The following is a 12587-nucleotide window of genomic DNA, read 5'->3' as shown; positions in this document are numbered from 1 at the left end:
GAATCTAGCGTTAGTGCTGTGAGAATACCAATTACAGGAAAGTGACCAAGGGGCTGAGCATTTATTACCACAGGGTAGCCTTGTGGTTAGTGCGTTGGACTAGTAACCTGAAAGGTTGCAAGTTCGAATCCCCGAGCTGACGAGGTACAAATCTGTTCCTAGGCTGTCATTGAAAATAAGAATTTGTTCTTAGCTGACTTGCCTAGTAAAATAAAGGTAAAATAAAAATTTAAAAAATGTCATTGTGTGGACAATAATATATTTTTAGGAGAGTCAAAATATATAACAATACTAGTTTCCAAGTGACTACTAGCTGACGAGCATAATAATCAATAGAATAAGTTATTAGGTATTGATATATACAGAGGTAAAGTAACTTGAAGGTAAGGAAATATAGGAGGAATCCATGACACTCAGAATATTTAAATAGGAGTATATCTATCCAAGACCTCATACTAGACCGGAAAATAAGGGAGTGACAACGTGAACGAAGGAACAAACCCAACTCACGCGAAGGGCCATTTACGAAGAAATAGAAGGGTTGGTAGGGCCGCACGGCTAGGCCCTTGTTACACCGCAGTAACTAAAATCCTAAAGTACTCTGCCCAGCCAGAAGACGGGGTAGAGGCATTTGCTGCAGGTATTAGGCAAAAGTCAGCACCGTGACACTGGTAATGAGGAAACCACTAGTTATGGATGTAGTATATCTGGTAATGAGGAAACGGTTAGTTATGGATGTAGTATATCTGCCAGGAGCAAAAATGGTGAGCAAAGATTTTAGTTTTTCACAATGAATTCTGAATGTGAATGGGGGAAAACTCAGGGAAGTAACCTCCATTTCCAGGTTGCTTATGAGAGCATTTCACACTACTTTGGGTGTTAATTGTAAGGATCGATTGAATGTCCTGCTTAATATAATGTTTGTGTCATCATCGCAAATCAAAAAACACTTCAACCAGTAAAATGCTTTTTGGTTTTTCCATCAACCTGACAATGAGGGTTTGTACACTGTTTGCCATATTGGCTCACAACTTCACCTAACAACAAATATACCTGAAATGAACGAAGAAGCACTTTGGTTGTTGTTGCATGACATACTGTGGGTCAAAAAAAAGTATTTAGTCAGCCAACAATTGCGCAAGTTCTCCCACTTAAAAATATGAGAGGCCTTTTCATCATAGGTACTGTGACAGACAAAATGAGAGAATATACTATATAGCCTAGAAACCTGGTTAAACTATCATTATGACATCATGGATGAATTCTAGAATATACTATATATCCTAGAAACCTGGTTAAATTATCACTATGACCTCATGGATGGCCAGTCCTTGTATTCATAGTGTAGTGAATTCAGGGAGAGGCCCTGAGCTGAACTCAAACCTGGTTCCAACGACTGTCAAGTCAACACCTTTTAACTGTTATGCCAAGATGTCTGAACTTCTTGACGAGGTCACTAGGCGTTGGGTTAAGGTTTCTACAATATCGTTCTCTATGAATTTGAGAGTGGTTACACTTCTCCTTCCCCCATCCCTCAGCGGTTAACCAAGTCTCTGGGCAGCCATTTTGTTGCTGTTTTTAAAAAAAAACACAAAACCCAGCAATCTGCAGTTCAAACAATAACAAATCTGTCATTCCACCACTATTTTGGTAATAAAAGATTATGGGGTTGGAGAAATGTAACTACAGACAGACCTATGGATGCAAGGACTGACCATCCATGATATCAACATTATAGCTTTAACCATGTTGAGGCGGCAGGGGAGCCTAGTGGTTAGAGCTTTGGACTAGTAACCGGAAGGTTGCAAGTTCATATCCCCGAGCTGACATGGTACAAATCTGTCGTTCTGCCCCTGAACAGGCAATTAACCCACTGTTCCTAGTCCGTTAATGAAAATAAGAATTTGTTCTTAACTGCTATACAGTGTTGATTTACATTGTTTCTAAACATTATAGTAAAAAAATATTATTTGGGGTTCTGATGGGGTACAACAGTTGAACTCAGCTCATGAGGCATGTGTTATATTCTTCAAGAATCAATGGCTGTAAATAAATAATTTAAAAGTCACAATATGGGTGTAGCGATTGCAGATTTCCGCCTTAACACCAAACATCAGTTCAACTGCAGAGTTTGTGCCTCTGTTGTTAAGACAGTACTTACTAGTGTTAATCAGGGAACGGTTTCTCAAAACCATCTTATGGTTAAATTCTTCGTTTGAACCATTGGATGCCTTAAGATGCGTTTGGGAAACCGGGCCCAGATATCCAGGTTCCTCCTCTTCTCTCCTCCTCCTTTTTCGATGTAACAGTCATCTCCTCCCCCTCCTCTTTCACGCCATAAACTGCATCCTCCTCTTTCACTCTGAACACGTCCTCCTCTTCTTTCACAGTAACGGCCCCACTCTCTACTTCTTGTTTTACTGTGATATCTTCCTCGTCTTTCACTCTGAACGCGTCCTCCTCTTCTTTCACAGTAACGGCCCCACTCCCTACTTCTTGATTTACTGTGATATCCTTCTCTTCATTAGAAGGAGAGTAGCTTAGTGACCGCATGGTCGGAGATGTTAGCTAGCTAGGCTAATGCTAACTTATCCAGCCCGCTAGCTGACTAATAACAACACCGTAAATATGAAATTAAATCGGATAACTAACTAGACGACAGAAATGGGTTTAAAACACAGTGGCTTATATACACGAAAGAGCTTTATTGTTTCGTCTCTGTTGTCTATCAAGCTACCGAGGTGTTTGACGAACTGTTGCTGCTGATGAAAGAAGCGTTCCGTCCACTACAATATACGTCACACCAGCAGCATAACCATAAATTCCCAGACCGCCATCTGCTGACTGGAGTGGGTAACGCAGATGAGCAAAATGCTATTTAATTTTCAGACAAAAAGTTAAAGGGTAGGAATCAGAGACGACGCTAGTCCTAAAATATTAAATAACCCCCCCTAAATAAATCAATATAGTTATATTTTTGATTATTTCTTTTTTTTCGTGAACCTTTCCATCACATCTTAAACTTCCTATCGGGTTGGAACTTGGACCGGGGGAGGCTGCTGCTGCACCAGTGACTGTTAGACTTTCATCAGCAAAGATGGCGGAGACAAACACTAGGAGAGAGGTGTACCCCTACACAGAACAAAACTGGATCCAAGATGGCGGACATAAATCTACTACTAATAATAATAATTTTTAAAACGTCGCCAGTCCTAAAATATTAATTACCCCTCCCCCTAAATAAATCAATATCAGTCAATATATTTTTTCTGTGATTTATTTTTTTCGTCAACCGTTCCATCGCATCTTAGACGTCCTTTCGGTTCGGCACTAGGACGGGGGAGGCTGCTGCTGCACAAGTGACTGTTGGACTTTCTTCAGCAAAGATGGCGGACAGGAGAGATGGGTACGATTATGCTTGTTTTAAATCATAGTTCATTTACGTAAATCGTGATTTAGCCAGCTAGCTGGGCTAGTTTTATAGGTGTTGTGACATGAGTTTGAAATTGTCATTCTGGTTGTTTTAGGGACACCTTAAACAACCCACAAACCAGGCTGTCGTTTTGTGAAAAAGTGGATGTATAGAATCTAGCTGGCTGAAGAATTTACTGCAAATTGAATGTACAAATTTGTATTTGCCATGCAGATAGATGAAATAACGTGTATTATTGTGCAGTGGATGACTGTGCAGTGGATGATTAAAATCCCTGTATGCCCATGGATGTGTAGCTAGCTATCTAGCCGATCTGTGTATGGACCCAAATGTTTGGTATACATATTAGTTCAGAACCTAGCTATGAACCTCAACTATCATAGCCAGTTGTATCAACTTCAAAACAGCCTGAATGACATTAATGAAGCCTATGGATTGAGTAGAATATAATATCATGTTTTGCCAAGGATTCAAGTCAAATATACATGTCATTATTACCATGCATGAGATCCCCACATTGTAGCCTGTACATTTAATATATTCACTGATCATGTACTCTACCTTGGCAAATTAATGTGCAGTTTAGGTATGAATGTCTTTGAGGTGATCAAATTCCTCTCTTTGAATGATACCGTGTCTGCATGTATGTATTACAATTATACACTTCAACAGTGTTTACCAATCTTGGTCCTGGGACATTAATGGTTACACATTGTAATTAATAGACTAGAAACAGGATTTAACAACTTCCATTTCACATTATAATCAACTACACTGCTTCACCAATATAAACATGGTGTCTACTGGCTGTCAACAATTAAAAACACCTATTCCTAAATAATAATAAACAATCATTATTTTTTTCTAATTTTTTTTTCAATAGAATCCTAAAACCCACTAGCTTCTAGAACTCTCAAAACTAACTAATTTCCAATACGGAAAAACGTGCAGTCAAAATAAATTGTGTTCCATGGCAACGCATATGGATTTGGGAGGAAATCAGGTTGAACCTGCTCTAGAAAGTAACACAAAACAAAAAACACATGGAAATGGGAGATACATTTTACCTCACTGGTTAGAGGACAACCTGCAGAAGACAATCCGCTACATTTTTGATTGTTGCAATTAAATTTAGGGGTCGCTAAACAATGGAACAGCACTTATTTGTCATCACTCATCAATATCATGTTGACATCAATTGAGCGAGAGAGGGGAGATGAGGTTGCAGGTCCTGTTAAAACAGCTCAAAAACCACACGGAATCTGGGAGTAATGTGTAAATCCCTGGTTGGAGGACAATTTGTAGAAAACAGCTAGCTACATTTTTAAGTGTTTCACTTTGATTCACGTGGGTCACTTTGTAAAATCACATAAATAGTACTCTCTCAATTCAGAGACTGGATCTTTCCCCTGAGAATAATATCCATGTCATGTTGAAATCAATAGAACAGGGGTGAAATATTTAGGGTCCTACATTGTGACATCATTAAATTACTCCTTCTACAATGTTAAAACATTCTACATTGTGACATTAATTAATTGATATCATGAAATAACTCCATGTATTTTCTGATGTTTGATCAGATATCTTTTATCAGAGTATCTCTTGTTACACAGATCACAGCTATAGAAACCTGGTTAAACTATCATTATGACATCATAGATGAATTCTAGAATATACTATATATCCTAGAAACGTGGTTAAACTATCATTATGACATCATGGATGAATTCTAGAATATACTATACACCCTCGAAATTAAAATATAATTTTGACCTCATGGATGGCCAGTCTTTGTATTATTAGGGTCCTGACGGGGTACAACAGTTGAACTAAGCTTTTGAGGCATGTGTTATATTCTTCAAGAATCAATGACTGTAAATAAATAATTAAAAAGTAAAAAAATGGATGTAGCATTGCAAATTTCCCCTTTAACACCAAACATCAGTTCAACTGCAGAGTTTGTGCCTCTGTTTTTAAGACAGTACTTACTAGTGTTAATCAGGGCCCGGTTGTTAGAACCATTGGACGCCTGAATATGCTTTTGGGAAACGGGGCACAGATATCCAGTTTCCTCGTCTTCTTCTTCCTCCTTTTTGGATGTGACAGTCACCTCTTCCTCCTCCTCTTTCACTCCAAAAACCGCAACCTCCTCTTTCTCCTCTTCTTTTACTGTAACATCCTCCTCTTTCACTCTGAACGCGTCTTCCTCTTCTTTACTGAGACGTCTTTCTCTTCTTCTTTCACCGTAACAGCCTCACCCTCTACTTGTTTTTGTATTGTAACTTCCTCCTCTTTCACCAGAGCTTCTTTCTCCGTCCAGCAGACCACCTCTTCTTTATCAGGAGGAGAGCAGCTTAGTGAACTCATGGTCAGAGATGTTAGCTAGCTAGGCTAATGCTAACTTAACCAGCCCGCTAGCTGACTAATAACAACACCGTAAATATGAAATTAAATCGGATAACTAACTAGACGACAGTAGTCAGTTTAAAATACAGTGGCTAATAAACACGAAAGCGTCTAAAGAGCTTTATTGGTTCGGCTATTTGTCTATCAAGCTACCGAGGTGTCTGACTAACTGTTTCTGCTGATGAAAGAAGAGTTCCGTCCACTACATTATACGTCACACCAACAGCATAACCATAAATTCCCAGACCGCCATCTGCTGACTGGAGTGGGTAACGCAGTTGAGTAAAATGTAGATTATATCTTCAGACAACAAGTTAAAGTGTAGGAAGCATGAGTTTTTACTCACCAGTGTAACAATACAGTGTGGTTAAAGACTTAGTAAGCTAGTTGTAGTCACTTTATGGTTACCTATAAGAACAAACAGTTATGTTTTTGCGTTATTACATATTTATTAACTTATTTCGGAAAATCTTCTAAACTACCCACAATGCACTATTTCCCAACGTCATATCGATGATCAACTCTGTGCTACCGAGTTTGTATGCCAGTGGAACGACCGAGGTAAAGACAGTTTGAAGTTGGATATTCAACAGATATTCACGCTTTCAAACCTAAATAGCTTTCAAACCACTTGAGCCACAGACTCCAAATAAGTGTCATGATGTTGGAAATATTGCGCACAACATTGCACAGTTCTTATTTTCACGATTTGGACATTAATTCTCTTTCCAAAGCTAATAAACATGTGTAAATGTGAGCAATATTTTGTATTCCTTGTTGAATTAGTTAGGGAGCGTAAACAAAGTACAAACTTTTTTTACACCCAGATTTCAATAGGTCCTTGGTCATGTGATCTACTGACTTCAAACAAGGTTCAGAATGTCCACTAACTACCCTTCTATATTGCACACACTTTAGTTTGTCCATTTTCATCTCACATGGTTTTACATTATTTATTTATTTAAATAAAAAATTCAACAGCTCCTTGGTCGTGTGACCTATTGTCTGCTGACTACCCTTCCATATTGCACAGTCTGGTTTGTGTAGTGTAAAATCACAAGGTGTAACGTACATTTTTGATTGTTTCAAATTTGCAATAGCTCCTTGGTCATGTCAATTACACACCTAAGAAGCGTGCAGTGGATTTACACCCATATTGCATAACCTCTAGTCATGTCTCTTCTATATTGTTGCACATTAATATTAGTTTGACAGTTATGGGGTTCAGTCCAGTGTTGTGTTTACCCTTTTCTTTAATGTTTATCTACAATAATTGGTAGTTCTAAGTACTATTTTCCCTGTAGGAGAGAGACAGATAATATCTCCTTTTATAGTTAATATCAACCATAAAGGAAAAGGGCAAAGTACGAGAGTCATGTTATTGTCCAAAGCAGGGATGGAGAGTTAGCTGGTGAGGTAGGCTGGTCAATACAAATACTGAACAGGATGGAGAGTTAGCTGGTGAGGTAGGCTGGTCAATACATATACTGAACAGGGATGGAGAGTTAGCTGGTGAGGTAGGCTGGTCAATACAAATACTGAACAGGATGGAGAAAGCTGGTGAACATTGACAAATTAAACAGGGATGGAGACCTTAATCTGGTGAGGTAGGCTGGTCAATACATATACTGAACAGGGATAGAGTTAGCTGGTGAGGTAGGCTGGTCAATACAACATGTTAACTGAACAGGGATGGAGAGTTAGCTGGTGAGGTAGGCTGGTCAATACATATACTGAACAGGGATGCCCTGTAAGTATGAAACATAGCTGGTGATGTAGGCTGTTAACTTCCTCTTTATCCCTGGTTGTCAATACATATACTGAACAGGGATGGAGAGTTAGCTGGTGATGTAGGCTGGCCAATACATATACTGAACAGGGATGGAGAGTTAGCCGGTAAGGTAGGATGCAGTGGGTTTGCTGGTCAATACATATACTGAACAGGGATGGAGAGTTAGCTGGTGAGGTAGGCCGGTCAATACATATACTGAACAGGGATGGAGAGTTAGCTGGTGAGGTAGGCCGGTCAATACATATACTGAACAGGGATGGAGAGTTAGCTGGTGAGGTAGGCTGGTCAATACATATACTGAACAGGGATGGAGAGTTAGCTGGTGAGGTAGGCTGGTCAATACATATACTGAACAGGGATGGAGAGTTAGCCGGTAAGGTGGGCTGCAGTGGGTTTGCTGGACAATACAACTACTGAACATGTAACCACAGTAATGGTGGCCAGAAAATCAATGATTAAAAATGTAACATTGACAAATTAAACAGAAATTGTAGACCTTTAATCTTTTCCAACATGTCAACAGACACTTAACTTCTTTACTCTGGTGAACTCTTTGGTCTTCATTCCGAGGCACAGCACATGGAACCCCCCCCAAACTGAAATCTATTAGCATACAAATGTGTGCAAGTGATCTTTTCAGACCTAAGATATGAATAAAGTCCATGGAATGGATATAGACAAAAAGACAATTCAACGACTAGCAGAGGTAGAGAGGCAGGGGTGAGGACATCATCCTGCTATTTTGACAGTCCATGAAGGACAATGCAGAAGAGGTATTTGCTCTTATTCCTTCCCTTTCTCTAATGTATTTTGTAATATAATTAGCAAGTGTAGTAAGATCAATGCTTTACTAGGACTGGAGACCACAGCAGCGATTCTGCTCTTGCCCTACCTCTTCAAAGAGGACCCGAGTGGCCTTTATGTCCGTGACATGGTATGCTTATGCACCATTCATCTGTTTCTTCATAAACATAGGTGTGCACGCTTATATAAAACTACAGCTGAACATTTGTTATGGTCTTTGTTAATTGTATGTGTATTAATCTTTTCTTACTTTTGTTGACACAGATTTCACCGCTCTTCACTCCTTTACTGCACATCGGCGGAAATCCATTTCACCATGAGAGTGAAATCCTGCTGGCCTTTGATGGGGAGAACATCCACGCCCTCGAGGACGTCTCCATGGGACTTGGGGCTCTGCTAGGGCTGTATTTTTTATTTTTTTTCCCTTAAATTTCCCAAAAATGTCACAAAAACACTTATGTTATTAAGTTACTGTGTTCTGGGGATAAGAGAAGTTGGGTGAAGTTACCAGGGCCGGTCATAAAGATGGCAAACTTCCTAACATAACTAAGTGAATATGATATACACACTAAAGCTGAAAAATCTGTATTTAGCATCAAGTCTACAATGTTGTTAGTTTACCTATGATTCATTTTTAATGTATGTTGTTTTTATTGTACATCATTATTTGTATATATTTTTTAAATGTCATGAAAAGCACTATATGAGGTAAATGTATTATTTATTATGGTCTGACATGTCTGCAGAAATGTTGCAATTTTGTAATGTGTTTTGTTTGGTAAATAGTTTTGTAAATATTAATTCACATTTGTTGTGCCACTAAATAAACAATTATTTAAGTCAATATTGTCAATATTATTATAATATGTTTTTATAATGGAGGGAGGGTGGACAGGGAGTTAAAAAATAAACCCCAAAAGGTTCTTTGAGGAACCATGATAAGGGGTTCTTCAAAGAACTTAGATGTTCTCACAAAAGGTTTTTCAAATAACTTCTAGGGGTTCCCCCACAGTTTCAAATTGAAGAACCCCTAAAGGATACTGCAGGAACCTTTACCTTTTAGAGTGTATATTGATGAAAGTCACCTTGTCCGAGAGACATTTACGTAGTTATACACAGCCCAATTTGGGATGACTATTATGGGGTGAAATAGCGGCCACAACAGACAGGCCTGATATCGCCCCATAATTCGAAGTCCTTGGACGTCACGTGCTGAGGGGTCTGACCAAAGATATTATATTTAGCTACACTTTGTAGTACATTTTTACACAATGATAAATGTTTCTGATGACACATAGCCCTTTTTCAAAGGGAGTCGTTGGTTTTTAGGGGCAGTCGCTTTTTAGCTTTTTGTCTGAAAGTATTTTCTCAACTGCGATACCGACTCCAGTCAGCAGATGGCGATGTGCATCTTTCAGGTGATTCTGCCACTGTGACGTATAATATAGTGGACGGGACGCTTCTTCAACATCAACAGTTAGTCAGACACTTTGGTTCACTCTAACTTTATGGAAAAATGTGTATTCATTAAATATAGTGTAACCGATGTGAAATGGCTAGCCAGTTAGCGTTTCAATCGGTGACGTCACTCGCTCTGAGACCTTGAAGGATTTGCTTTGCAACGGTCGCGGCTTTTGTGGAGCGATGGGAAACGATGCCTCGAGGTTGGCTGTTGTTGATGTGTGCAGAGGATCCCTGGTTCGAGCCCAGGTCAGGGCGAGGAGAGGGATGGAAGCTATACTGTTGCAATAGCAACTCCTCTCATACTGGGAAGACACCACCCCCTGAATTTTCAGGCCTTAAGGGCAGTTTTATTTCAATTGTAGTACCGGGATGGAGAAAATCCAGTTAGCGTTTTATAGTCACCTCGTTAGGATAACTTATCCTAAAATGGACACACTCCCATCAGTTTCTGGGACAACTGCCCAGACTTTGTAGACTGTTTAATAATGCTTAAACCTCATCTTTATCAAATTATCCATTAAAGATACCAACGCAAAACCTACGTTCATCTACATATGGGTTGTTTAAATTGTATCTAATGATTATGCCAGTAATACTACATCAAATCTCTAGTAATCAATATACCCACATACAATTCATCATATTTTCATATTCACAGAATCCATATAAAACGTAAGAAATTCTCAGCGACTTGCGACAACCATTCCATTTGCTTTTTCAAGGACTCTCCATAGCTACACAGCAGCTCTCCAAACATACTCCCAGCAGAATAAAAAAATAAACTTTTGTTTCCCAGACAATGACCATAGGATCCTCAACAGTTCTCTAACCTTTCAGAGACCACGGCAAAAATCAAGCCTCCCAGGAACTATAGACCTTCCGCTGCTTTCTAAAATATCATCCCATTTATTATCCAAATTTCAATAATCTGAGTAAGCATATTTCTATATGTTACTATCCAAATGTCAGATTAAGACTCATTTCCACATTCACACAACTCTAATATCAGTCACACAATGCTAATCCCAAACATACCTAATCAATTAGCTTTTCAACAATATTTTTACCTGCAGGAATATTTTCACATTTATCTCATGGTTAGTTCCTAGGATAATGCAACTCACATTTATACTCAGAGCCTCCTGACTGGGCCCTGTTTACACCTCCACACAGGAGCCTCCTGACTGGGCCCTGTTTACGCCTCCAAGGTGCCCCAGATGCTGACTCGGCCCTCACATCACATAGGAATACACACTCAGAGCCTACGAGGATTTTCTAAAAACTCACTTAAAAAAACTAGGTGTATAGAATCTGCTCGCTGCCTCTCAGGTCTAAGGTGGGTCCATCTGCTCCATTCCCGAAGTGTGGTCTCCATGAGATTCCAAGTTTGAGGGATCCCTCGAGGACGATTTACCCAGGTCGTCAGGAGCGGTCACCAAGTCAAGATTCACATTGCCAAATGTGGTTGTTAATTTCTTTAATATCAAATGAGAAACAAACTTATCACACAAGTCAGATTTATTCTTAAACTAAATCTTTATTCACTTATTAATAAGGGAGCAGGTCAATACAACACACACATATAAAGTGAATCAATTGAGTGCTCTACAATAATATTGGCTGGTCAACAAATCACCCCCAGATGATTCGTTGAGAGCCACGAGACAAAAGTACAAAGGTCTTTTATAGCTAAGATACACCCCTTTCAACCTACATGACCAACAACAGATGTATAGAACGGGTCACAAGGTTAAGATTTTTATGAAAGATACTTATAATTCTCAGCAGACAGTGTCCGCTGTAAAAACAGTACTCTGTGTAGAAACCAGGGTCTGGCCCTGGGGTCATCTCTCCCTGGTAACATATAGAACAGAAACATTAACTCATAATCTGGAATACTGTCTCTTTAGGTTAACACCCAAAAGACATTGTAAATCTCCTGTCAGTGTTTTCTCCCAGAGGCCCATCCTCAGTAGAACACAGACACAATAGTTCTAAGAACCCTCTATTCTGTTGCATAAAACAACCATTTGATACAATAAAAGTACAATAACATAATGTTGAAGTTTTGCTCTCAGAATCCACTGAAAATTGACTAGTAACAACAACTGGGACCTAAAAGACACCCACCATGAGACCCACTAAATCTGCCCAAGAAAATAAACAAAATAAAAACCCACAACAAACTTAAAAACAGGAAGCAAACCAAAACGGTAGCGCAACTAAAGGTGTTGATTTGTCACATCTATCAAGACAACTGGAGCACTGGGCCAGACACTGTTAAATAGAACCTGGACCAGCTCAGGTGAAAAACCTTCTCACTAACGAGATGGACAAGCCAGCACAGGTGTAACACCACCTGACTAACGAGGTGACACCAATCAGTGCGTCCTAAAAGACCTAAAGTCCAACCTCAAAACATAAATGGAAAAACCAAAGCCTGTATCATCTTCCCCCTGAAGACAACAAACATATCCTATATTTTTGTTGGACACGTTTGCTCACCACCAACAGAAAACAACTTCCATTTCACATTATAATCAACTACAATGCTTTACCTTCACCAATATAAACATGGTGTCTACTGGCTGTCAACAATTAAAAACAAGAAAAAACACCTATTCCTAAATAATAATAAACAATCATGTTATTTTTTTCTCCTTTTTCTTTCTATAGAATCCTACA

The 12587-nt window shown here is 39.1% G+C and overlaps 1 protein-coding gene and 1 long non-coding RNA gene across 2 annotated transcripts in view; one reads left to right on the top strand and one right to left on the bottom strand.

Moving 5' to 3' along the window:
* Positions 1-1978: 1978 nt before the first annotated feature.
* Positions 1979-12587, bottom strand: part of LOC124022136 (zinc finger protein 239-like) — a 55940-nt gene continuing 45331 nt past the window's right edge. Inside the window, exon 2 of the mRNA XM_046337180.1 lies at positions 1979-2514. Within this exon, the coding sequence (XP_046193136.1) occupies positions 2233-2514 (282 nt within the window). The 3' untranslated portion in view covers positions 1979-2232. The remainder of the gene's footprint in view (positions 2515-12587) is intronic.
* Positions 8398-8848, top strand: LOC124022139. The gene is made up of 2 exons (XR_006836351.1): positions 8398-8568; positions 8703-8848. It is a non-coding gene; the product is annotated as an uncharacterized LOC124022139 (long non-coding RNA).

The sequence above is a fragment of the Oncorhynchus gorbuscha genome, unplaced genomic scaffold, assembly GCF_021184085.1.
Source record: "Oncorhynchus gorbuscha isolate QuinsamMale2020 ecotype Even-year unplaced genomic scaffold, OgorEven_v1.0 Un_scaffold_1305, whole genome shotgun sequence".
Taxonomy (NCBI): Eukaryota; Metazoa; Chordata; class Actinopteri; order Salmoniformes; family Salmonidae; genus Oncorhynchus; species Oncorhynchus gorbuscha.
Note: the sequence above shows the minus strand (reverse complement) of the source record. Positions and strands in the feature narration are given on the sequence as shown.